The sequence below is a fragment of the Clinocottus analis genome, unplaced genomic scaffold (assembly GCF_023055335.1).
Source record: "Clinocottus analis isolate CAN_PGR_092001 unplaced genomic scaffold, fCliAna1.0.p SCAF_21, whole genome shotgun sequence".
NCBI lineage: Eukaryota > Metazoa > Chordata > Actinopteri > Perciformes > Cottidae > Clinocottus > Clinocottus analis.
In genome coordinates this window covers 8,442,600-8,470,142 of record NW_027175943.1, presented here as the reverse complement: position 1 = coordinate 8,470,142, position 27,543 = coordinate 8,442,600, and the positions used below count along the sequence as shown (strand labels likewise).

Below are 27,543 nucleotides of genomic sequence, written 5' to 3'. Positions count from 1 at the left end.
AAATGATGGAGGCATAAAAACATCACTTCGAGAGCACATTTTCTAACTTAGTCATTTTTAAACCTATTTTGTGTTCAGTTCTTTAAAGCTGGGGATTGCAGTTTAAGTTAATGTAGCAATAATCCAAATGATTAGTCCCCAGTGTAAGTAATGTCCATTCTCTCATCCAGCCAGCGCTGCAGCTTTGTTTGCTAGATCCATTTCATACAGCGGTTGGACTGCTAGTTAATAGCCTGTGAAAGCGAAACAGACAAAAGTGGGGGGGAAATAAAAACTGTATTTTAAATTATCCTTGCATATTAGAGAATTATGACTTTGTTGTAAAGTTGACTTCTCCTTAACCATCACCATCAATCCCCCAGCTATAAGCAATGAGCCATTTGCCATTATGCAGCTTGTTAGCAATGTCCAGGCTGTGTAATTACCTGTGTCAACGGCAATGATTGTCTTCAGTGACAGATTATTCATCACTTTATAATTGTCGAGGTTGAAAGAAGGATTTCTAGCTCTTCTAGCAGAGCCGAGTAAAAAGGTCCATGATCATCGCTTTTCCTGGTTGCACGTTTCAGACTGGATCAAGTGTGTATGAAAATAAGGGAAATAAACAATTGCTACAACCCAGCTCAAAGGCTGCAGCAAGAATGAGAGACCAGACGAGTTCAAAGTTATTAACATGTATTCAAATACATAAAGTAATCGAAATAAACATGGAGAATTGGTAATATCAGAATATGTGGATGTGTGACAATGTCTGAAACAAACAAAACAGCTGCCGTGTCAGCCGAGGAAGCAGAGACGGGCAATGATCAGGTGGAGAGACTTTAAAGCTGGAACCACACCAGGCTTATTAGCGAGGATTATTAGCTGACGGTCAACATCCTGAAAGACAGAAAGGAAAGAGACAGCAAACGGGATGCAGACCAAGTCAAAGGGCACGGGTCGTCACATGAGAAAACTATATTATAATTAGTAATTCTATAAAATATTACCTTGTTTTCTGGTGTTTTTTTCTGCTGATGCCTTCTCAATTCCTACATAGAGTACAAATAATTGATACCATATTAACTAGAGGAGGTAGCAGAGACAGACCACTAGCCCGTATGTGAAGTGCTGATGACATTGATTCAGTTAATCAGTGACTGATAATTGTAGAGTTTGGTCCTACTATACTAATACTGCTGGAGTCAGCCAGGAACAGGCTTTCAAATGAAAGGAAACAAATGAAGAGGAGGAGCACCGAATTCATTTGACCAATAATATCTCTGCAGCATTCAAAATGTAATGACATGCGTTCATCTGTGTTGGTCTTCGACGTATGTGTTTGCAATATGAATTGCTGTATTTAATATTCAAATATTAAATAAATATTTTTGAATAAAATAATGATATGTGATGCACTCAAATTACTTGTGTCCTGTTTTAGAAAATTAATGTAATGGCACAGTGTCACTATATGATGATATGGGTGTTTATTAAAGGGGGTCCCCAGCAACGGTGGCGTGTAAGGGACAAAGCAGTGCAAACGTTTCACACTGAGCTCACCCTTCTGATCACCCATGAAACGAGGCGAGCGTACCAACTAGATAATAACGAGGTTGCTTGAGACTAAACACGGAGCATCCTGCACTGCAGTGACTAGGAGCTTTGGACTGAAGGAGGCGAGGGAACACAGTCGTGTGTGCGCGTGCGCGCTCGGTTTGGCGGGCACATCATCATCCCGACCCGACCAAGAGGCAGCAGACCTCCCACATCCTCTCCCGCATCCCCCAAAAACACTGCATCGTGTCTGCAGGCACTCTGATCGGCGCTCACGGACCGCATCATGTGCGGGGCTCAGTAAAGACAGTACTTTTTCTCTGCAACGTGCTTGCTTTACCCACAGTAAACCGCTGATTTTTTTTTTGTGTCATTTTGTCAAGGATAATGATGAGGTAAGCGCTTCCGGTCGCCATTTTGCTGGTGTTTGAGGGGAGAGCAGCATAGAATAATAAGCTGCTAAAACCGCTGTTCGAAGATACCGGAGGCAGAATGTTCAAGCGACATCGTTTAGATTTGGGGGACGATTATTCGCCGGGCAAAAAGAGACCTTCAGATGGGTATGTTACGTTAGCGTGGCCTGTACGCGTCCGGCTGTTTGAAGTGTTTGGTTAATTCTTCCGAATGTTTTTGTTGTTGTCCCGTTTCTAACTAGCCATGCTAACGTTGGCCCGTCACACGTATAGATAGCGAGTATTATGTGTTGGAAATGCACAATTGTTCTCGTGACCACTTGGCCATCCGACTGCCGAGGGTTTGTTGCCGGGTCGTGCAGTCGTCCAGCCAAGTGCTAGCGCAGTGTAAGCTAACACAGCTAGCAAACAAGCACGCTTGTCCCTGTCCGCACGTGGCTACGTGCTAGCCAGCGCGAGTCGAGGCTAGCACTCTACTAGAGAAAGGACGCACATTTCATGAGCACAAGTCATGCCACAATGAATGGTTATTTGTTATGACGCGAGGCTTTAACAGCACGTTAAATGGGAGCGAAACACAGACCGCCACTATAGCCAGGTGGCCAAAGCCAGGCTCACGATAGCCGTTTAGCGGAAAGGAGATGTCACCACTGTGGATCAAATTACAGTCCCAAGTCGGCCGAGCTCTTTTGGGGAGCATTAAAGGCCCTCTGAGTGTGCATGTGGGTCTGATAGGCCAGTGGCGTAAGACCGAGGAGGCTAAAACCGTCCCTGTTCGCCAGTTGTCAAAGTCACCGCGAGTAGTCTCAGGGTCACTGCCCTGGATTTGACGTCGCTTTGACTTAACGGGAGCGACAGGCGAAATGCAAATGTACCCAAAGGGACACCATCGAATGGATTTCGTGCATCGTGTGACCGATACGGTTATATTCACTTACAAAAACAATAAGAGCCTGTCATCATTCAACATGCTGCAGCTTCCCCACCGTCAATGACATGAGGGGTCGAGATGGGTACATCGCTCGCTGATGGTAGCAAACGTATACATTAGTAATGGCAATGTCTTGCAGATGCGTGACTGATCCAAGAAGTTTTTAGAGTTGAATCTGCCACAGTGTTACTTACACCATCTGTGTCCAAATTATGTTTGGATATTAATGTTTCACATTCTGTTTCAAAGCCAGTGAATGCGTTGTTATGCAATAGTAGAATAGACTTGTGGATTGTGCACAGTTTATTCATGACCTTTGCAGGCTTTTTGCAACACTGCATAAGATTGTGCAGTGACCTTTTCATTCAATTTCAACATTTGCACCATCTATTCTATGTTGTGCTTTTCACGTTTGGTTGAATCTTTTCCATTTGTAGTGCAACATTTTTTTTAAGTGTGTGGGGGGCTGTGTACACACATTTTTAAGTTTTGTTGCAATTCTTTGGTTGGCTAAATGGGTTAGTTTATGTGATAATCCTTCACCAAATCCTAATTTCATGCATCTTCCTCTGACAGGCGTGACCGGGAAAGAGACCGCGATGAGCGATCGAGGGACAGGGACCGGGACAGGGACCGGGACAGGGATCGAGCCCCAGAACGTGTCTGGGACAGAGATGTGAAGCCATCCGGGGTCCCCACCAACCTAGCTGCAGGCGGCTTTCTTAAGCCAAACCTCATTCAGCAGCAGATCAACCCCTTCACCAACCTGCCACACACACCACGCTACTATGAAATCCTGAAGAAGCGGCTGCAGCTGCCGGTCTTCGAGTACAGAGAGCGCTTCACTGAAATCCTGATGTGTAACCAGTCTTTTGTGCTTGTGGGAGAGACGGGCTCTGGAAAAACCACACAGGTACAGGGCAGAATGTTTTGTGCTTTTGCAATTCCAACACACATATATGTTTTCGTTGTCATTTGCGCCATAAAACGATCTTTAATGTTACATTGACTGAAATGTGTCAAATTGAAATATACTAATGTAATTGGTTTGATAGTACTATTCAAAATAAAATAGAAACAGGGAGCAATTAACTGATTATGCATTTAAACAGCTCATCTAGAGCAGTTTCACATAGTTTGGTTGGTTCATTTAAAGTTCTTGAAAGAGCTTGGTTGAATTAGAGTTGATTACTAGTTAAGCCTGAGCGGCCTCCTGAGGCTTCCAAACACTTCCTAAATGATTTGGTGTAATCTTGTCGGTGCGTTTTGCCTCGATGATGCAAGAAATTATTTGTATTCCACACATTCATGATGACTTTTTGAACAGACCATCACCATTTAAATACACACATGCTTACCAAGGTAGGAGCTACATTTATTGATCTTTACAGACCGCCAATTGTGGTCATTGCTCATAAAATGAATGGAAAAATCATCTGTGATGGTATTTCTAGACTAGTTGACTCTTAAGACACTTGCCCTAATGCAATGCAGCTTAAATTTTTGTCACGTACAAAGGAGGTAGGATACAGGCATTCCACCAAACGCGTTGTGAATATTAGGGTCAGTCTCCGTAAGCGCTAATAACCTATTTTTACACTGTCCTTGAAATGTTTATCTCTTCCAAACCTGTCATCTGCATTTTTTTTGTATTCTTCTGATTGGATGACATTTCAAAGACGTGTAAAGATTTGAATCATCTCTAAAGGGCAGTCATCCAAACCTCAAGCGTAATAGAGTGGAAGTAAGACACTCTTCGCTTCGAGCCGCACTCAGTAAGCTGCGTCTCTGTTTTTAAGCTCTGTGCAAGAACACGCCGTCTGTGAAAATGTTGACAGTTATGAGCAGGTATTTGTTTTTCAGGACATGGTAAACTGGAGTTTTTGTTTAGAGGATCAGTGAATGTCTTTTCACAACCTGACTTGTCTTCCAGATCCCCCAGTGGTGTGTGGACATGGTGCGGTCAATGCCAGGAACAAAGAGGGCAGTGGCCTGCACCCAGCCCAGGAGGGTAGCGGCCATGAGCGTCGCCCAGAGGGTTGCTGATGAGATGGACGTCATGCTGGGCCAGGAGGTGGGCTACTCCATCAGGTTCGAGGACTGCAGCTCGGCCAAGACTGTACTCAAGTAAGAAGGCGACTTAGAAATATTCCCTTTGTGTCTCTCTTTATGCTCCGAACAACCAGTGATACAAGCTGCATTTCCACCATGAAGTTCATTTCCATTTTAGAATTCAGAGTTCATTTTAGTCGCGCGACTGTTTTTCATAGATCTAAAAGGTTCCTACAGCCCATTGTTGTCTGTGTTTTCACAGCAGACTAAAGACCTGGATACTGCTGGTCTCAGGGGTAATCACGCTCTGCAGTTCAGTGTGTTTGCCCGTTTCCTCCAAAAACATGAAAAAGAAAAAAGAGCCGATTTTTGTCTCGCTGCGACGACGCTTACTGTCGGATGTAATGAAGGAAATCAAAACTAAGTGTCTGTCTCGACAGTAAATCATCTGTTGAGTGTTTGATGTTTCTTTATTTATGCTTTAGAATGCAACTGCCGTGAAACAATCAGAAATTATCTTTTTTCCCCCTCTCATTCAAAGCATTTTCTCTCTTTTACCACTCAGACGATCTCTCTTTTCCTTTTTCTTTAAATGCGCTGCGAAGCAGACACCGATGCCTAACTTTACTTTTGATGTTGTCATCCGCAAAAATGCTTTCCCCTCATCGATACTTTAGTAATTCCTTCTTTTATGAATGAAGCGGTACACAAGTTGAAGCAGCAGTGCTTTATGCATTTGACCAATTGGCAAACCCCACCCCAAAATGTCGTTAGGGAGATGCTATTGTGTGTGTGCTGATGAAGCCTGCACGTCTTTTTTCATACAGGTACATGACTGATGGAATGTTGCTGCGCGAGGCCATGAATGATCCTCTGCTGGAGCGCTATGGAGTCATCATCTTGGATGAGGCACACGAACGTACATTAGCTACCGATATCCTCATGGGAGTCCTTAAGGAGGTGGTCCGCCAGAGGGCTGACCTCAAGGTAAAACACAGGCTTTTTTTTCTTTTACCGTCTTCGTTTCAGGATTAGGTCTTGCAATCCTTTGATAGCATGTGATTTAATTTGGAAGTTAATCAAAGTTTCTAAATGTTATTGTAACTATGTACATTCACTTTTTATTCAGGAAAATCTAGCTCACTTTTAGTTTGCTCCTTCAAAAATGGTGTTCAAGATACTTTTGACAGTAGTCTGATTTTTGTTTCCACAAATATGTCCCACTTAATACCTTTAATACACTGTCAAAGCCCTAAACACGACTTCCTGCAGGCTATGTCCCTCTTCTGTCACCTCGCTTTTGTCACATTTTCTCCTGACAGTGTCCCCGTGTCTGACAGCTGTGTATCTGTTGAGGAAAGAGAAATGTTGCCGTTGGGGCTCAGAAATGCACATCTATTCTGCACCGCAGCACTAGTGCAGATTGCCCCTAGAGTCAGCCCAATTTTAAGCCAATCAACCAGGGGAAGAATGGCAATGTATGGATGGGAGTGTAAAGGCAGGCGGAAGTTTTATCTGCAAACTGTGCCAGACATCACTCTCATAAAGCAGATGGATAATGACTGGTTGTTTGTCAGAGTGGAATCAAAGGTTAGATTGTTGTTCGCCGACTGTTAAATGAGCTCGAGGTTATTGGGAATGATCACCCACCCACACCCCTCTATCCCCTTCATCCCTATCCCTTTCCAAATTTGAAAGTTTAATTTGCCTTGATTAAGAGCAATTATGATGTCTCGCAGAGCGTAAAGCGAAATGCCGAGACACTGGCCCCTGAAAATGTTTGAGATTGAAAATGTGAGGCGCGTTTCCCATCAGAATCCTAATGCGCTCTATCTAATGGCTCTGGAGAGAACATTGTGTACCCAACATCAGGAACATGGACTGTCATAGCTCTGTGTAGGTCAGTGACTCTGGGAGTGTAATGCCAAGTTCTACACCATAGACACCGTCTGGGGATGGTAGCAGCGCCCACTCCCTTAATCCTGATTCAAAGCATTAGTCATCCTGTGTAGCTTTTTGCACTGATTTATTCTGTATTTGGTTGCACCCTTACTCACTTAGTATGTGTCCTTATCCTTAATCATCATCAAGCTGTTTAAACTGTTAACTCATTCTACACTTGAGTGCTTGCTCCCAGCATCACCACATTTACACTCTGCGGTCTTTACTTTTAGTTGTATCTTTCTTTTTGTGAATGCAGTGTCCCTTATAGACTTCCCTCTCCTATTCCTGTGCCCTCGTCCATCCAGGTGATTGTGATGAGTGCCACGCTCGATGCAGGCAAGTTCCAGGTGTACTTTGACAGCTGCCCGCTGCTAACCATCCCCGGACGCACGCATCCCGTGGAGATTTTCTACACGCCCGAACCAGAGCGGGACTATTTGGAGGCGGCCATCCGCACGGTGATCCAGCTCCACATGTGTGAGGTGGATGAAGGCGACGTTCTGCTCTTCCTCACTGGACAAGAGGTACGACTCCATAGGTTTTAAGTGAGATGTGTTTTTACGGACTGCCCGTGTTCAACAAGATGTCTGTAAATGGAGATGCACCAATTGCAATTGGGTTTGCCCGTTCCGATTTTCTCTTTCTTTTAGGGGGATTACAAAGTCTCTCCTGCCCATTCCAAATTTTGTAAACGTCTGGACTTTAACATGTCAGAAAGTTATGTCTACAACAGTTATTTTACAACCTACAATGAGATTTTCAAATGCAATTTTTCTGACGAAACAAAAATATCAGTCAATATATTTCGTCAGTCATCTAACGATTGATGGATTAATCGACTTGTATTTACAGCACGAGATACATGTATATTGTTTTCTTTATCCAAACGAACAACGTTATAAACTTGGGCAAATATTTTATACATCGCCAAAGTTAAGCGTGTGCCTATTAATCTAATTACATAGATGAGTTACTCTCATACACGGTGTCATGAGCACACTCGTGCACCCTCGGCACAGGATATTATTAATCCTCAGTTTGACAGATGTGAATGCACGTAAGTATGCCTGCTTGGGAACCACCAGGTTTCGGACGCTGGAAAAAAGAAGAAAAAAAAAACTAGGGGTGACCCACATGCTGCCCTTTTCACAAATCTCTGAAATTAAGTCATTTATTATTTTTTTCCCCCTCCCTGCAAATGCTGTCCACTGAAGTGTAATGGAGGGCAGGGATCACGCCCAAAATGATGAATTTGGTCACAGCAGGGTGAACACACACACACTCGCACAGGAAAGCAGCAACAAATGTTTCAATGTCCTAATCACTGGACAGGAGAAGCCCGTCAGAGCCAATAGTGCCTGTGCTGGTATGATTATTCTCTCAGCACTCCATGTGATTACTAGTGGTTGTAAAGGAAAACGAAACTGGCGTCAATACAGCACAAATTGCTCTGGAGATTAAAATGACACGTTAGAATTTAGTAACGCTTTTGTTACACAGTCGCATTTATTTATTTTTCATCCGCGCAAACTCTTATGTAGTTGTCTTTCTGGCTTCCCCAATCACATCCTGTGACATGTTGTTTATTAGCAGTAATTATTTGTCACTCGACATCAGCCTGACTGCGGCAGGACACCGACGTCAGTTTTCATTTGCCAAAGCAAGATCAATATGCGGCTTGTTACAAAGGGGATAAAGTCATTGGAGGGCATGGTGTTTGAAGTGGGCTCCTTCGAGGGCTGGTAATTGATTTCAGATTTAGTAGTATCCCAGCTGCTCGGAGGGCTAGAAACGCTGATAGTCACTCCTGTGAATGTGTAGAACAGTCTGGGATATTTGCAAGCAATGTGTTCAACATTTCTCATGCAGTTAAATGTAATTTGTTGATTTATATTCCCCCACCCTGCACCGTGTCAAGCTAAGGCATTACTGAGAGCACTCCCACGTTGAGTTCATTATCACCCCATCCTAATTGGGTTAAAGAAGTTAATGTGTGGTTGGTCTGGCAGAGATGGGTGTTCAAAGGGTGCTGCAGCACGCCCCTCGAGCGCTTCTTAACCTCTTCAGTCTCCCAGCAACTTTGATGTAGACTAATGATTGGGAGGCAGATCCATAGCGAAGCCATACACTCTCTTTATCTGGCTGTTTAATTTATAACAGACGAAAGCTAAATGAGCGAGACTCTCTTCCTCGCTCCTCTAGTATTTTATGCGAGATATTTTGCTCCCACAAACAAATAGAAGCGAAGCACCAACTCTAAACAAGAAAGTTGAAACTTATCACAGCTGTTGAGCAAAGATAAGTCCTAATAGTTAAGCTTCCCCCTCAGCAGCTAACATCAAAACATGGGGATTGGCGGGGGGTTGTTTGCTAGTCAAGAGGAGTGCCTAAATGTGTCGGTTATTAGCTTGGCTGTAGATTGTTGCTTCTGGGGTCGCAGGGAGAGCTAGTGGACAGGTTCCCAACACTGGCCAACTGCCCCCCTGTATACGTGTGTGAGTGTATGTGCGCACACAGACACGCATGCACACACATACACACACTCTGTCTTGATGTCCCTAAGGGACAGACAGCCAGCTTGCTTCTAGCGCTTTGGCAAAGAGGCCCTTTTTTTTCCTCCATGGCAGCTGCTGCATCCAGAGGCTTGATAGGCTATTAATACTCAGGCTAATTTTACCAATCCATTCAGATTTACCGTTTTCCACTTGTCAGTGTGTTGATTAAAAGGGTACATGGCCATCAGCGGGGTTCAACTTAATGCGATGAACAAGGGGACAACAGGGCTAATACCACACTTGCGGTCCAGAAGGAAAACAGGAAATGGCACCGCGGTGCTTTCTCATGTCAAGGCAAGGGTTACTGGCTTCACACGGCGGTACAAATTATATCTGCTTCAGTCATGCTTAAACTGATTTCAGCACAGTATGCCTTCAGAGAAGAAGACAAAATATCTGAGAAGTTTTTGTGGGTTGGTTTGTTAGCCTACTAAATAATATGAACGGGCTACATCGGAGCTCTTTATGCACACTTGTCTGTCTTTTAAGCATCAAAATGATACATTTGGTTCCTCTTCATCGTCGCCTTATTACTTCTCTTTTGGAAAAGTTGCTGCATTGCTCCCACGGGCCTGCAGGTGGTGCAACAGTATAGGCTGTAACGTGACGCATATGGTAACGCTCCTTCATGAGGATTAAATGATTGTTGTTAGCAAAACAAAGGAAATGGTTCTTAACAGCGGGAGTTACTTGGAAAATGAAAAGCTGTTCTGTGTTGTTTTAGGCCATAGGAGAAAGCACTTCAAACCTTCAAGTATGGTGATTAAAAATGTGTACGTGTGTGTATGCTGGCATGTGACATAGTACAAGTTTCTCTGAGCTCATGCGTTCCAAGCGACGGGTGCCTGTGGAATGTGTCGGCATATTTAGTACATGTAATGGTGTATTCCAACAGGCCTTCAGAGAAAGGGCTCTAACCCCATGCTCAGTATCATGCTTTCTTATTCCTGCCGCTACTCAGGTCCTCTGTCTGTCTGCCAGCCCACCGGCTCCAAAACGTTCAGCTTCACTAAACTGATCTGCCATGATTTGCCGCTGGTTATGCATCAGTGCTGCAGTCTCATCTCACATTCCCCTCTACAATACGGCACTGTGGAATAATGAACCCTGTTTGAGTCTGTCTGGCTCTGTGTGTGTGCCTTCGGAGCGTGCGCCTCCATGTTTTCCATGATTGTTGCATTTGACAACAGAGCCACAGGGAGCTCAGCAAAGCATACTGCAGTCCAGGTTTAATTTCCTCCGTCAGATGGAGCGATAGTTAGAACAAATGTACTGTAGTGGGGAACCACGGTTTCCCCGGCCGTCTCCCCACACCTTCCTCTATCATCCAGATTCACTGCCATTGTTCATCCAGGTGTTGTTCAGAAGCTGTTTAATTTTCCCTGTTTACACACACAGGTGACAACCTGGATTAATTGTTTCTCTTGCGTCTTTCAGGAAATTGATGAAGCCTGCAAGCGGATCAAGAGGGAGGTCGACGACCTGGGCCCCGAAGTCGGTGACATCAAGATCATCCCGCTGTACTCCACGCTGCCTCCACAGCAGCAGCAGAGGATCTTCGAACCACCGCCACCCAATAAACCAAGTGGTGCCATCGGAAGAAAGGTATAACTGCCTTGTTGCTGTAAAAACACTCAGAGGGGGAGGATTTGAAGAGCCGTGTTTGAAAGAAAATGAGTTGGTTTGGTGTAAAAAGGCCAGATGGGGAATAAGGTGGGTAAAGGAAGAGAGCTGGAAGGTAGGGACCCCCCCCCCCCACCCTTTTTCTCAGCTTTAGCGCAGAACTGACTCACACAACATATGCTGCTTTTGTCGGCATGCGATTCCCTGCTCTAAATTTTAACTGGGGTATTACTCACGCCCTCTGAGCCTGAGGAAAGCGCTGCATTCTCTTTTTTATCTTTCCACTACATTTGCACAGGCCCTCTGCTGCTCAGAGAGGAGGCCTTAGACCTCTGCCGTCTGAAGCCATGTGAAACACACTTTATGTGAGCTGATCCCAAACAAGAGTTTCCTGGCGGTTCTTCCTCAATCACTTAATCTCAGAGGTGTGGATGATCCTCTCATTGATACAGACGCGAGGCAATTCTTCCCTTTTGTGTGACGGTTTCGATTCAGATGGGCTCATCACCAGAGTAGCGGCACCACCTGCGCTGCCACTCTGTTGGCTGCGGATCTGACAGAATATCAAAATACCATCACTGCCAGTGAATGAGCAAACATTCAAACAAACACCAGCATCTGATAGGGGACGGTGTTGATGAATGACTCATTGCTACAACCCCTCTAATTGAGGCAGATCAGGCTACAGTGGAAATATTTATGGGCTTTTAAAGTTAAACGCATCACAATACTGTAAAACGCTCAATTTAACCTGGATTTTGTGGATGTACAATTCCTTGCAATAAAAACATCCTAAATTAATTTAGAAATGAATCAATAATATCTCATAAATCACATGTTTTTGAATATATATTTTATTATTATATATTTTACTCATTATAAAATAGGAATCAATGCCTGCGTTGTGTGTTCAGGTTTACATTTACAGTTTGGCACATGCTGAGTTTCCCAACAAGATTTTGATCAAAGATTGACCACTCGACCACCATCATTTATAGTTGTATCTCTTCCAGGTGTGTGTGTGTGTGTGTGTGTGTGTGTGTGTGTGTGTGTGTGTGTGTGTGTGTGTGTGTGTGTGTGTGTGTGTGTGTGTGTGTGTGTGTGTGCGTGCGTGCGTGTGTGTCGCACAGTCTTAAAAGACTCAGTATTCTGAGTAGTTTGATTAGCCAGTGTTGGATGAGATCCTTTTTTTTTTTTAAGTTTAAAATATCATTCTCAGTGTTTGCGTCTGCTGTTCAAAGAGAAGTTGACGTGGAATTGGGCCGTGGTTGCGTCGGGACAGATTTGAATATTACGTGGCTTTTGCAGTTGTACCTGCACGGCCCTGTGAATGTACTTTTATCATCTGATGTGATGGAACTAGGAGGAAAAAAAAAAAAATTTCTTTTTTTCACTGGCAGCAGACTTAAAAGCGGTTCTTCTTCCTCTTGGTGAACATCTTGCAGCAACTTTTCTCCTGATTCCTTTGAGTTAGAAGTGAAGTTAATACATTAAATAAAGTGAATTCAGTGACAGTGTAACCTCTGAACTGTCGAGCCCGCCACCACTTTAGCATCACGTCAGCCTCTGAACATTACAGTTGATGCCCCCTTTTCCCCTCAAGATCAGCAATTGAAAAATGCCGAGATGTCGTCCATGCCCGCCCAAGAGGAAGTAGTGAAAAAGAATTAAGGTTTGCGACGACTGCAGCTCCGCATGCTAACGACTGCATTAGGCACCCCTCAATTAACATAAAGCACTTGCCCGTCATTGCTCTATTTCTCCAGGAAAGCCACTGATCTTCTATTTTTGAACGGTTTAATCATTTAGAGCCGAGGCAGCAATTGACTAATTACAAACAAAGACTATAATCTCACTTTGCTTTAAAGTGTCTCAAAGATTGTCTCAAACAAATGTGCTGTGATGAGTGTTGGTTTTGTTTTTAACATTGTCACGTTTGGAATACTCCCTCAAATGTCACCCGTGATTCTGCCTCGTATGCGTTTCAATGGGCTTTAGACGTGAGTGCGCCGATGCAGCTCAAGGCACGCTCTCCCCCCCCCCAGTCAGGGGAAGGTTTTATTTGTCAACAAGGCTGTGTTTCCCCAGCAGGGTACGTGAAAGATGGCCCGCGTTAGCCATAGTACTTACTCTCCTGCAGGTAATAACCCAGAAATAACATGCAGAGATGATGCTCTAATGATATTACTGATAAAGAAGCCAGGATTATCCAGTGCAGCAACAGACTGGAAGGAGCCAGCCTGCGTTCAGTGTAATGGCCCCAGCCCGGATAATCCTTCAGAATCAATGCAGTCAATGAGGCCACCCATATGATCATGAAATGTGAGAGGTTGTCATGTGTGGCATCTGCTGGAGACTGTGTCCCAACACACAGGACAGTGGCAACCTCGCCTCGTCCATTTAGAGAGCGGACTTTGAAGCATTCCATGCCTCTCATTCCTTGCTCGGATGTTTGTCGCTGGCGTATAGTGTCTGTCATGAGACAGTCTTTTTTTGGAGGGGGGTGGGGGGTGCGGGAGCAGCCACTTTAATTTCAGTCTGCCACAGTGTGGCTAATAGGTTTTGTGACGATGTAATTCCTCTGTATCTTTAGGCCACTCAGGGCCTTTTTCCACTGCAGGAACTCAACCCGTTCCCTGAAGCTTCACATAAACTAATCTTTTAGGAACCTTTTGAGTCTTTGGTACTCGGTTTTTCCCTGAGTTTTCATTGTATTTTAAAACCTGGGACATTTCAGATGTATGCCATTTGAAAGGCAAAAGGGGGACCTACCAAGTCATTTTCTGTGCTGTTTGGTGAGAGATTGAAGGAAGCGGTTGTTACAGATTTGTTTCCCTGCACTTTTTGCCAATGTGTTGTATCTCCATTTGTGCCAGACAATGAGAGAACCTTTTCCCCGACACCTTTTTCGTTTCTTGCAGCACACTCCAGCTCTCTTTCAATGGTCTCCTCGAGTCCCTCTTTATTCTTTATTGTTGGTTGTCCTGTTTGATACAGATGCAGTAGTAAAATGATCGTTCTCGCGTTTTCTGTCATCCCCTTCGCTGAAATGTGACGACATCCCTGCCAAACCAATAACAATTGACGGCACCGCCTCTGAAAAACTTTGATTTAGAGTTATTATAAATTATGTTTCAGGAGCACGTCCCATAAGCAGATGGAGGACGGCTACATGCTACGTTCCCACTGAAACGGGCTATATGTGCATCTTTAAACCAAACGGTTGGTTTTGGTGTGTTACTGCTTAGCTGGTTGTGTTTTTTGACAGCCCATATTATTTTCAGTTGTCTATCAAAATTAAACAACTCACATTTGTCATGGGGTGCTCTTGTCAATCAGATCGACAGTCGTTCATCCAGGAAATGCACGAACAACCCAACCATTTGCCAGATACTGCTCTCTGATCAGTTTCATACAGGCGTTCATTGCCATCTCTTCATTCCTCTGCTTGAATACTAAGGAGACTGTGTCTTTTGTCAGGTGAATTACCCAGGGTCAAGGTCTGAATGAGTGGAAAAAGGCCCTCCCTGGCATTAATAACTAAACACTCAGGCATTCTCAGGCTCAAGAGAAATCCTCACTTAAAAGGCGGGATTTAAAAAGTCTGTAAGGCTCGCAGCTTGAAGACAGCTGAAGAGGCACAGCTACAAAGGAAGTGTGTCAAGTGTGCAAAATTGGTTCTGTGGACCAGTATCGGCAATGACTAAAGAGAACGGTTTGGTTTTGTGCTTGGCATTTTAGCACGAATGACCAAGAAAGCAGACTGGATACCACCAAATGGCTGCTTAGGGCAGCCCACAGCTTGTTCCCGTCTTGGTAGATGTTGAGCAAGTTAGAAGAGGAAGAATATTGATGTGTGGTGTGGCATTTGTCCAAACACCCACTTGCATATTAAGCTCTGACAGTGGAGTGGCAGTTGCCAGTAGAGTGGGCTACGATCCGGCCGTCGCAGTCTCGATGAATCCAAAAGGTTTCTCTGTCCAGTCGGTCTGAACTGTTGCGTCAGAGGAACTCACCCTCGCGTCGGTCAAGGTTCGCGCGAGAGCAGCTGCAAATCTGTCTTCCTCGCCTCCTCCCGCTGTGTGTATGCTCTGAGCCAGAGACCATAGGGTGATGTGACTCATTTGAATTTTTGTATGCATTTATTTAACTGTCATTTCATATAGACAGCCTTACTATAGGGGATATTTGTAATAGACAAATATCTGAGACTGCAAGATGCTGCTGGTTCACAGTTTACTCGCTCTTCTTATTTTTCCCTACTTTTTTGTACAAAGACACTGAACAATGACATCTGCGCTGATGCTCAACACTACTCCTATAAAAACCAGTGTGGTAAACCACCTCTGACATTGACACCATTATCAGTTGATCATAATTGCACGGGGTATGCGTTTGCCTGCTTTAAAATGTTATGCCCAGAACTGTCAACATACAATGGAATGGTACACAAACAGTGCCTCCTTTTTAACACTTTGTTGGCTGACATTGTCGGGTGCTTATTAAGACTTACCACCTAATTATACAATGCTTGGGCCCCTTTTGAGCGCACGTTGGTGTGAAGTACCGAGTTGTCCTTTTCAGTAACGCACATCCAGCAAAGCCACTGCAAATCTTGTGCTCTCCATGATTGCTGCTGTAACAAAGGAAAAGTAGCAGTAACTCATCGATTGCACGTATTTGCCATATTCTCTCGTGATAAGACAAATTGCAGTCTAAAATATGTGGGTGTAACTCCAACTGTATAAGTAGATGCATAACCCACAGTCCCCATATTTCACAAAGTGAATGAAGGAATGTAAAGACAGTTACTGTTGGGGATACATATAATTAAAGCACAATACTGCCTGAACGCAGTACGTCCAACAAGTGACGTGGTGGTGGTATCGACGAGGGAAATCAGTGCTGAACTCTAAATCAAAAACTACTCCGACGGTGTTTTCATATCTACGACGGGACTTTGTTAACCCTTTTGCATTCGGTGCGTCTCATCACTTCTTTATAACACCTGCACCCCCAAAGGTGTGTGGATCGTGTGCTCCGAGATGGCTTAACAACTCCATATCAGTTCATTGTCGCACTACTGCGTTTTATCTTCAACAAATCACCCGTGTCTTGTCTCACCAGTTTTTATAAGGTCTGGATCTGCCTATACATGTACATATTCCAGTGCTACATGCTGGCATGTAGGTCCTCTGTTGGTGTGAGAATGATGTAGTTATTGTCAAATCTCAAAAGCGTCTACACAATTAATAGCTGGTTCACTCAACTACATTTTCCAGTGGTCAAAGATATTGTAAATATTTCAAACTGGACACAATGCAAACGTGCAGAGGAAACAAAAGATGCCCGGAGGAAGGCAGTAAAAGAGGCCACCAAAGAGGAACCGTCACATCAACTATTTTCTGTGATTTTTATTTTATTTTATTTTTTTAATTTAATTTTTAATTTAATTTTAATTTTTTTTATAAAACCTTTCCAAGAGAGGGATGCTGACTTCTCAACAAAACCAGCATTGTGCTGAGGACGTTCAGACGAAACCCACAACCACACACACGCACACGCACACACTCTCATAACCCAAAAGGGCCAGAGGTAATGCATTTGGATGGGACGCTGAGCACCAAGGCAGCTCTCGCCGCAAATGCGTTGATAGCACATTGAACTTGATTGCAGAAACTGTTGGGCTACTCCCCTGTTGGGTTGCATTAGGCAGCGTGTGTGCAGTGCACTGTAGTGGCCTCTCTGCAAGCTTCTTCAGTCAACTGGCTTACATCAGGCATTTTTTTTCCCAAGTGAAAGCATAGCAGATGTCTGTCCTTGTTTCTTTGCTCCTTTACTCATGCTGAAGATTTCTGAATAATTCTTGATTGTTTAACTACCTTGAAATGTCCAAGTTGAGTTCTCTCTATTTTAATGCTCGCGTGTTGGAATGCTAAAATATTTGAACGCAAAGTCCAGTACCAGGTTTTGTCATTCCCTCCGAACACCCCGGGTGGATCATGTCTTAACCCATCCGTTCTCATTTCCACAGGTTGTCGTGTCAACAAACATCGCCGAGACGTCGCTGACAATTGACGGCGTGGTGTTTGTAATCGATCCCGGATTTGCCAAGCAAAAGGTTAGCTTTTCCCCTTTGCTCCACCACCCACCCATCTTCTCCCACCACCTTTTTATCTGTCGCGATCATCTGCGTCTGTTGCCTGAGAATCCCCAGATAAACACAGCAGTGCACACCTGACAGCGGCAAAGATGGAAAAGCCGGTTATTTATTCCTCTGACATTTCACCAGCCTGGAGCCAAGTCGTACACAGGGCGCCAGTAGAGATTCTATACGCATTGTGCTGGATAGTGTCTATTTTTTTCTTTTTACTTGATTAAGGGTGTTAGTATGCACTTTACTACTTCTTTTTTTCTTATTCGCCTCTCAAAAATCTGTTTAGTTTAAACTTAAATTTTTTTTTTTACTTTAAATTCTTCTCTCCCCTCTCCTATCAGGTGTATAATCCACGTATCCGAGTGGAATCCCTTTTGGTCACAGCCATCAGCAAGGCCTCGGCCCAGCAGAGAGCCGGTCGTGCTGGACGTACACGCCCAGGGAAGTGTTTCCGCCTTTACACAGAGAAAGCTTACAAGACAGAAATGCAGGTAAGAAAATGGTAAAAGATACTGTGAGGTGTTTGATCCTCGCATTCTTCAACGCCACAAGCACTTTGTATTCCCCCAAAGCAGCCCTCTTGGCTGGAAAAGCTCTCCATTATGCAATATTTGCACTCTGAATCCATGATTCCCAGTTCAGCTGAATTATAATTCCAAGAGCTTGGCGCTAAACCACACCGCCTCCACCCTTCTTCATAACCTCTGCTCATGAAACAGCCACCTTGTGACAAATGAACCTGCGGCGGCCCAGCGCTCCACTTTAACAGGCTAATTCTTTCACGTCACGCTGAGTGGCAAAGGGAATCTTTCAAACAAGTTAAATAGCCCTTCAAATGGCCGAGACTCCCGATCCCTGTTCAAGTTGACATATGAGCAACGCATGAGGAGATAATGGGCACCCCGACTAATTAATAATACATTTTTCCTTGGGTTTGTCTTGTATCTCTTCACTGGCATAGGACAACACATATCCAGAGATTCTGAGGTCTAATCTGGGCTCTGTGGTGCTGCAGCTGAAAAAATTGGGTATTGATGACCTCGTGCACTTTGACTTCATGGACCCACCAGGTTAGTTTTACTTTATATATATATATATATATATATATATATATATATATATATATATATATATATATATATATATATATATATACACTCTGTACTGTGTGTTCAGTGTTTTTTCAGGGTTCTTACTGTCATGAAAAACCTGAAAACGTCATTGAAATTTACTGAAAATATATTTAAAATTCAAATCTTTAAGAAGTATTGTTTTGTAATTACATCGTCGTAGTTTTCATTGTTGGTGGCGGGGTCCAGCTCTGGATTACATCTAGTTTCTCCTGTATTTTGACTGACTACATGAGAAATGTTCAGCTCCACTGTTTACGGATACACCAGTTGCTCTTCATCCAAAATCAAATCATAGTGAGCTCTTGATTTTGATCATTGACATCGGGATCTAAAAGTGCCATAACAAAATGCTATAAAATCTTCATTTAGTTGAACCGTGGTTGTTTCATGTACAATATCAAATCTGGGTTGGCAATATCAAATCTGGGTGTCACATGGGAGCTCGGGGGAAACGACAACGCAAAGATAAAATGATCTTGGCAGATATCAAATGCTGCACAGTGAATGTTTGGAGATTTGACTATAAGCGCTCTGCCAGACATGGATTACACGGTAGTGTTATGCGGTTTGAAGTTCAGTTGAATCATGCTGGATGTAGGCCAAAAAGAAGAAAGTTATGGCATTCTCCAGAAGACTGTGTTCCTGCGGAGACCACCCCTCCTATCCTTACCCTCCCTCCCCCCCCTTTTCTCACCATAATATAGTTTTCATCTCACCTCTGAGATTAAACCCATCTCTCCCCGTCCACGGTGGCAAACGGCATTTTGAGAATGAAATTGGTTACATCAATAGCTGCACTATCACCTTGGCTATTGCCTTCCCTTTATATTCCTCCAGTGGAACGTGACTGACCTCCACCGCCACCCCCCACATTTCTCGCGAGCGTAAGCATCAACATGTGGGATTGGCCTTGTCTAACTGGGAACAGTGGGGTGAAGGGAAAGTGGAGGATTATCTTTTATTTATTTGATCCACTCGTGGCAGAAGGCTTCTCCTAACTAGGCTCGCAATTGTTGCAATCAAACCTCCTGGTTTGAAGCCATAGATAATGCCGGGGCGACATGTGGTTTTATTGTTGTTCCTTGATGTTTAGATTTCAACGCCGATGACTTTGATTTAGGTATCGTCTCCCTGATGACCAACCATGTCAGCTCCAAACGGCAGTGGCCTTTTCCATTTCAGCTGGTCCGTGTTCTCAATGGGAACCTTGATTTTCCTTTTACTCCGGAATGCTCAGATATCTAGTTTATTTCTCTCTTTGGCCACCTCGCTACTCGCTCACTAAACACAGGAGCGACGGCGTGAACCGGCCAACCAAATAGAAAATCCAAAAGAAATCAGTAGCGATTTACACAAGGACTTGGCTGGGTGGGATTCATTTGCCTCGTGACATTTCCAAAGAAGTACCTTTCAAAGCCAATGTGGTTTAATGTACCTTTAGCCTTCCATCTTATTGATTTGGCCCTTGGTTAATATATCGGATTTTTGTGTGTTGAGAGAGTCAATACTTACTTTCTGATGAGCTGCGTTGTGTGTGTGTGTGTGTGTGTGTGTGTGTGTATTGAATTTCCACACTGGTTCATCATCCTAGCAGTACTTGGAAATCAGACTTTCACCTTTTTTGTTTAGTGCAACACAAGCCAATGGTGTGGTAAGTAATGTGGCCGGCACTCATTTTGTGTAAAGAAAAAAAAAAGTAGCTTTGATGCCCCAAATCAATATTTCTTAATCATAAAAAAATGCCTCCCTGCTGTTTTAAATTGAATTTTTTTTGGGAAACACTTGAAAGAAATGAAAGTGAACGAGCACCGCAGCCGGAGCTTGAAGCTAATTTTCAGTTAACATGCAACTGGTCATTAGGCTTCAGCTCTCGGGAGCCAAAGGTCAATAATTGCATCTGGAGGAAAAATCTTTCCACCAAACGGTGGAAGCCTTTTGTGTTGAAACATTAAGTAGAAAGTTCCCCTGTAATTGCATTAGTTGTTTAGGATCGCCTGAGAGGGGGATGAAAAATGAGCTCTGCCATGATTACTCCGCTAAGTTTCTGTGTAGCGTAACTCTGAGCATCACACGTAGAAAGACTCCTCATTTTGACTGACTTCATGCTCCCTGCCACCAATTAGCCACCGTTTTACTGTCTGTGTCTTTTCTGAACTCTCATCTGTCTTCTATTGAAGGTCTGAGTAGAGCAGGCGCTGATACTGTGGTGTTTTATCAGCGTTTTCTTCTTGGCCGTCCTCTTATGTGAAATTTGGTTGCTCGAGTTGCAAATCACTTTCTTCACTGAGCCTACCAGCAAGTTTTATATCTTAATCCAATAACGGCTGAATTACATGACATAGATTTTAAGGTCCCCTTAAGTTAACTATCTACAAAGAAAGCAATTGCAATTATTACTTTTTCTTCATTGATTGTGTTTTTACATTTAAGTGCTTAAATGTGAATATTTGGAAATGGTATACGTATTACAGGTTTGTCTTCAAAATTGAATTACGGCAGGGTTTGTCAATACTTGGCCAGCCAAATTTGTTATGGATCTTAAAGCAAAATGTGTCAGATCATTCTTGAGATGCCATAATAGACTAATGTAGTGTTTAGTGTAACTGTGAAGCTACAAAAACCTAAATAAGGCTGCAAGTAATGATTCTTTTGGATTTAATCTGCCAATTTTCTCAATTAATTTCCCATTTTTCTAATCCAAGCACAAGGTAACTTCTTCAAATGTCTTGTTTCATCTGACCAACAATTTAAAACAAGGGTATAAATCTATTCGGAGATCCATGTTTTTGAAAAGTCCCCAAATGGTTCTCAAGTTTTGCTGTCATGGTAAAATGTTCCATCGCTGTCATCTGTGTGTGTTGCCCATGGGCTTGGATCACTGGTAATGGCCCATTTCTCCCATTCTGGCTTCCCCAGCCCCAGAGACCCTGATGCGAGCCCTGGAGTTGCTGAACTACCTGGCAGCGCTCAATGACGACGGTGACCTGACGGAGCTGGGCTCCATGATGGCGGAGTTCCCTCTGGACCCCCAGCTGGCCAAGATGGTCATCGCCAGCTGTGAATACAACTGTTCAAACGAGATCCTCTCCATCACTGCCATGTTGTCAGGTAATGCTCAGGGCTGGCTCAATGTGTGGGTCTGAGCTGCTACTCTTTCCATTTAGATGGTCCCTCGTCATCAAATTTCACCTACAACTGACTTAATCTGTATGAACAAGAGATACGGTCGAGCCCAGAAGTTGAAAACTACTCAGAATAAATTCTCCTATTGAACTTAACTACAAAGCAAGTAGAGGATAAAGTCAGTGGTGTCAGCTATTACGTGTGAGGAAGGTGGAAAGTACATAACTACACAAAATGTATAGGTGTAGCTGGAGCAGCACCAGCATGCTACAGCAGTAATTGCACTTTAGGCTTGCCAAAGCAGAATGCTGCTCATTGAGATGAATCTTGACGCCTTTTTGAAGGGAGTGCGAGGGTCTTTGAGAGTGGGGAAATGGATTTAACTAGCTCTTTGGACGTGGCGTGCACTTCAAGCAGGTGTTTCAGGACGGCAGGTTTTTGCTGAGTTCATTAGAGTAAGCAGCGAAAGTACACCTGAGAATGGTGCCGCCACAGCAACCAACCACGAGGCTCAATAAACACAGCTTTTACCCATTAAAACCACAATTAAGCAGGTTTGACATTAAGCAACCCAGAGAAAGTTCACAGAGGGGAGACGGCAGAACCTGAGTCCTCTGGATGAACTCTTCGGCACTGATTTGTCTCGCTCCAGTATAACATCTATAAAATGGGTGCCACGTGGTTGCTGAAGCTTGCATAAAGCCATACTGTAGCGCATCAGGACGAGGAACCCATCCTTCTTCCCTTCTCTTTGACCCTCATCTTCTTTTTCCACCATAAACACTTCGCAATACACTGTGCCCTGTGAAGTGCTCTGTGCCTCTCTTGAGCTGAGGCCTTGTTCCTGTCTGTGGGATTTGCTTAACTTATCCCTATGGGCGGCTGTGTTGGGGCCTATACCAACCTTGTTTAGTCCCACAGTGCTTCGTCCGACCCACGGAGGCTAAGAAGGTGGCCGACGAGGCCAAGATGCGCTTCGCCCACATCGACGGCGATCACATGACGCTGCTCAACGTCTACCACGCCTTTAAACAAAGTGAGTGGCGCTTTCATGCCCCCTGGTTTCACTGAACAGCTCGGCATTGGCTTGAGTTGCCCTGAACCCTGAATTGCTCTCGTCTCACACAGACCACGACTGCACCAAGTGGTGCTACGAGAACTTCGTCAACTTCCGCTCGCTGACGTCTGCAGACAACGTGCGCAGGCAGCTGTCCAGGATCATGGACCGCTTCAACCTGCCGCGGCGGAGCACCGAGTTCAACAGCAGAGACTACTACACCAACATCCGCCGCGCGCTGGTCACTGGCTTCTTCATGCAGGTCAGTCGCGTCGGGGCCCTTTTGTGAAGCCCTCCCAGAAGCCTGCTGTGTGGTCATTCTTAAGCCTTTTGTGCAAAACCAATACTGAGAAAACATTCTTGCTGATATGTTAATTGCAATAGACACACACACACACACACACACACACACACACACACACACACAGAGCTGCTTTTCTTAAAACACATAAAAAGAAATCAAGTCAATTTGCTCCTCGTGTAAGGAAACAAATGACGTTTTGCAAGAAGCCGTTTTCAGGGCTACATGAAACAAGCAACCTGACAAGTTGAATTATGGTGTTAATATTTAAATATTTGTCAACATTAACCTTTATCTTGGAGACAAATTTGCAGTTCATGTTGACGCTCTCACGGCATTTGTGAAACCACGTCTTTGTTGGGAAAGGCCTTTATTGAGACTGATTGCCTTGGTTAATCACAACAGCCACTGCAGCTTTACCTAGCATCTCCAGAGCAGGGAAAATCACTCACTGCCTGCTTACAGACAAGTTTGCAGCATCAGGCTGCTTTTGCATCAAAAATAGTAGTAATTAACTAATAGGATTGTGATGCATCTGTCAAGGTAAATTAATGACTGAAATGCAATTCATTTAAATGAATATATGTTTTTTTCTGTGAGCTATGGATTTGCTCGTTACTGGCACTGATTCTCTCTCTCTCTCTTTCTCTCTTTCTCTCTCTCTCTCTCTCTCTCTCTCTCTCTCTCTCTCTCTCTCTTTCTCTCTCTCTCTCTCAGATCGCTCACCTGGAACGTACCGGCCATTACCTGACGGCGAAGGACAACCAAGTCGTGCAGCTGCACCCCTCCACTGTGCTGGACCACAAGCCCGAGTGGGTGCTTTACAACGAGTTTGTGCTCACCACCAAGAATTACATCCGCACGTGCACCGACATCAAACCGGAATGGTAAGTTTCAGTTGGATCCTGTACAGATAATTATCAGAAAGAAATGTGACATTTAATTGAAAAATGTGTGTGGATCTCTTTAATTGTTTGTCTTTTGTGGGAAATACCCTGGAGTTCTGCACACAAATACTCCAAAAAATATTTGTTTGAAGTAGCTTCATACAGATCATTTTTTATTTTGAAGAGCATTCGTGCCTTTTGTTAAACATGTTGTGGGAGGACATTTAAAACATATAATCTAATGCATTTCAGTCTTGTGAAATTGGATCCAAATCCTACACTGTTCACTGCGTGTGTATATAAATATCCTAATGGACAACTCGCAGCGTAAGACGCGTCGACACCCACACCTGTTCTGTGTCAACCCGATCAGGAGCCTGTCCTCTTCCTCTCACCTTGAGAGCAGCACATTAGCAGAGCAGCAGCGTCAGAGCTCCATCTGTGTCGACACAGCACTGTATTTAGTGTCGGTCAGAGCCCAACCGGGGTTTGCGTTAGTCGGCATCACGGGTACTTGTCTGATGACAGTCGACGGCCAGAATGCTCGTTGCGAAAATTTCCAAAAAGATGAATGTCTCTAGAATATTAAATGGCCTACTATTGTGTGGACCTATTAGCTAAGTTGCTGAGACAACTTGAATGTAGTTATATTTTCCAAAAGTTTGGTTTTGCCTTCTTATCGTATACATTTTCTGTCCATTAAAGCAAATATCTCCCCACGGTCCACTAACTGTCGGTTCATTTTTAAAATTGCACTCAAAGCTTTTATTGAGGTTTTCATATGTTCCGTTTTTTTTCCGGCCTCAGTGAAAATGTTTGTGAAACGCCACTAAATATGGACTGAAGCATAATACAGATTGTGTATTTTGGAAATTATTATATCCCCCTTTTTTCAATAAATGGGAGGTTCAATAATAAAACTAAAAGTTAGGCTTCACCTTTAGTACAGAGTTAACACAGTTTTTATGAGTTTTAACTTGATAATCAAATGTAGGCCTCACAGTGGAGGCTTGTACTGCAGTACAGCGACTGCCCGTGTTTCTCTTCGCCTCGTGTGAGCTTCGACAATTAAGTATCAAACTTGGGCTTTTTACTGGCGGTCGCCGTGTGAATATGGAATAACAGCGCTCTCCCACAAGTAAACACCGAAGACCATTTTTGTGACTAATGTTTACTCTCCTTCTTTCCTAGGCTGGTGAAAATTTCCCCGCAGTACTACGAGATGAGTAACTTCCCCCAGTGTGAAGCAAAGAGACAGTTGGAGCGTATCATTGCTAAATTCTCATCAAAGGAATTCACTCAGTACTAAGAAGGTTTGCATGCGCTGCAACGGCATCCTCAGTATCTGTACAAAGTAAAAACCTGAACTTATTTTTTAATTCCACCAACAACCTAATTTTGAATTCTATTTTTTGTCGTGCTGTGTGTGATGTGTTTCATGATGACTGATGAAATGTGTCCTTTGAGGGCCACCACGTGTCATTTTATTGAAGCCCAGAGGGTAAAGCACTACCTGAAATGGACTGTAAATGACCGGTTATCAGGAATTTAGTTATTACCCATTCTGTTTAAAGCATGATATGTCATGTACGTTTCAGCATTCCTCCACAAGACATCCGTACATCCATACTATAAATCACAGCTCAGGATTCTCAGCTGTTGTCTTGCTTCTACTCATGAAATGGCACAAAGTCCATCGAAGCTTTTGATCGAATATAATTTATACTGTATTTTGATGCGGGCATAATGTATTGTTCTCTAGTCACGGAGATGTTAAGAGGGCCACTTTGGTAACATTTCTTGTCGCTGTTCAAGTTAATAAAAATGACTTTGTAATGAAATGTTTTCCCAGTGTCAGCATTTAAATAACAGGGTAATCAGCATAAATGTGTAAACCTTTCACTTAACCCTCACACGCACACACATACACACACACACTGAGCAATCGCGTTTTGACCTGCCAAATCCTGCTCGTTTCCTGGCTCTTCGGGGAAGTTAAATCTTCTTACTGGGATATTGATAGCTTCAGAAACAGTTGGAGTGAGGGGGAATGTTAATTACAAATGTTTCGGAAGAAGATCAGTGTGAAATCCCTGCTGTGCTGGAGCCTGTTCCGGCTGTACTGCTTTGTGTCAGTGCCTCTGTAATGCGGAAGGGAAAGCTTGCAGTTTTGGGAGAAGCATGGATCGTAAGCACTGTGGTGGTGATCTAGATTAGAACATAACCAGAATAATGGGTCGGGACAAAACTTGAGTGTGTATTTTACTCTAGCTGAAACGCAGCTTATCGGGTCAAACTTATAATGTCGTGTCCAGCTCCACACTTTTAAGAAGTCCTGAGCAAGTTGGATGAGCTCTGACAAACTTTCTCGGGAGGCTTCCCCCTCTCATTCTGTGGGTCAACAACTTAAACGAGGAAGCTGCCTGTGAGTGACGGAGCGTGAATTCCACAAAGAGTCTGACTAACCGGACTCATGAGAGGCCCGTGAAGGTTTAGCGGGAGTGTGGGGGTGCTGTCCCTGAGCTCGGGTAAGAGAGCACTTTGGGAGCATCTCGGTCTTACAGAACCACCCTTAAGGACTGCTTACTGCTGCTTGGCAGCTGCCAGTTAATAGTGCGTGTCAAGTCTTTGCGTTGTTTTTCAAGTGAGTAACCGCTCCACTTCAGAGCTGCAACTCGCATTAACGGAGTCGTCCACCGTTAGTTGCTCGTTCCGGTCGGCAGCGGTGCTCCATGTCTTGTGTGCGGCGCGTTTCTGTGGCTCTGGACGAGCTTGTCAAGTCTGAGATAATAGCTTGTGACATCGCCCGGGCTTTTTGGCTCGTCCTTGGAGACGTGGTTTAATATCTCTACAGAAATCTTGCACAACAAATTGATGCTGGGGCGTTTAAAAGAATGTGGGCGTTTTCTGAAGCGGCGAGGATCAAGGTGTGGCCTCTGTATCATTGTTTTTTGGACCGTTCTCTTTTTAACCTGTTTCACTTCAAAGGTCCTTCAGCTTTTAAAGAAGTACATTTTAAATAGATTTTCTAGACTTGTTACTAAAGCTGCAATTAACGATTATTTTTTTTACGATTTCTTGATGTGCCAATTGTTTTTGCCATCAATTTTACATCGTAAAGTCTAAGAACAACTAGTACAGATCCTTTGGTTGAACCAGAGCTGCCAGAAGTCTGATTTACTGCCTCAGGAGAGTGAAAGGAGTTGGCATCAGTTGGCGTTGAAGACATCCAAGAACACAAATATATTTAAAAAGTGTGGTGGTGTGGAGTTAGACAAAAATGAGCTGAACATCCCTCAGTAACCTTTTCCTGATCTCTGCCTGAGGCGAGTGACTCAAGCTACATTAGCCACCATGAGCATTATGCACCCAAACATCCAACCTAACTGCTGCTGCTTGTGTTGCATTGTGGGCATTCTGCAGCTTTTGACAAAGGAGAATGCAGGGAATTGTAAACGCAATACATCTGGTTCTGCTGCATCAATTTTGATAGAGATATTCTTCCAATTTACAATCAGCAGTCCAAAACCCAAAGGTATTCAGTTTACTACGTGCGATAAGAAAACTCCCTGCAAACTTATGATGAGCTGCATCTGGCAGATGTTTGGCATGTCATGCTTGAAAGGGGATTCAAATGATCCAAATAGTTTGGAGTCAATGCATTATCTGATTGATTAAACGACTTATTGTTTCAGTGATGTGCCGTCAGTTGGACACTTTTTTTGTGTGGAGGAATTGTAAGCCCAAAAAAATGCAGTTATTCTTTAATTAACTAAGTTTGCGTGACGCTTTATGCAATGATACGTGTCAATCAAAGTCCCCATTTGGTTT

The 27,543-nt window shown here is 43.7% G+C and overlaps 1 protein-coding gene across 2 annotated transcripts; it reads left to right on the top strand.

The window, feature by feature from the left end:
- The first annotated feature begins 1,714 nt into the window (after positions 1-1,714).
- On the top strand, positions 1,715-25,553 carry LOC137792140 (ATP-dependent RNA helicase DHX15-like). Of its 2 annotated transcripts, none has more exons than XM_068587638.1 (14): positions 1,715-1,931; positions 3,457-3,793; positions 4,814-5,007; positions 5,760-5,919; positions 7,182-7,400; positions 10,869-11,036; positions 17,089-17,175; positions 17,553-17,702; positions 18,173-18,281; positions 21,261-21,452; positions 22,381-22,503; positions 22,596-22,786; positions 23,543-23,712; positions 24,904-25,553. In XM_068587638.1, exons 1-14 carry the CDS (start codon positions 1,924-1,926, stop codon positions 25,019-25,021), a joined length of 2,226 nt encoding a protein of 741 aa, XP_068443739.1. In that variant the 5' UTR covers positions 1,715-1,923; the 3' UTR covers positions 25,022-25,553. The 2 variants fall into 2 exon arrangements, with proteins under 2 accessions (XP_068443739.1, XP_068443738.1); XM_068587637.1 differs by lacking the exon at positions 1,715-1,931 and adding an exon at positions 1,970-2,096.
- Positions 25,554-27,543: the final 1,990 nt, after the last annotated feature.

Excerpts from the sequence above, each read along its gene's own strand:
- LOC137792140 (XM_068587637.1), top strand. The coding sequence starts at position 2,029 with ATGTTCAAGCGACATCGTTTAGATTTGGGGGACGATTATTCGCCGGGC. Across the intron at positions 2,097-3,456 it reads AAAAAGAGACCTTCAGATGG|GCGTGACCGGGAAAGAGACC; the intron begins GTATGTTACGTT and ends TTCCTCTGACAG. Across the intron at positions 17,703-18,172 it reads CTTACAAGACAGAAATGCAG|GACAACACATATCCAGAGAT; the intron begins GTAAGAAAATGG and ends TCACTGGCATAG.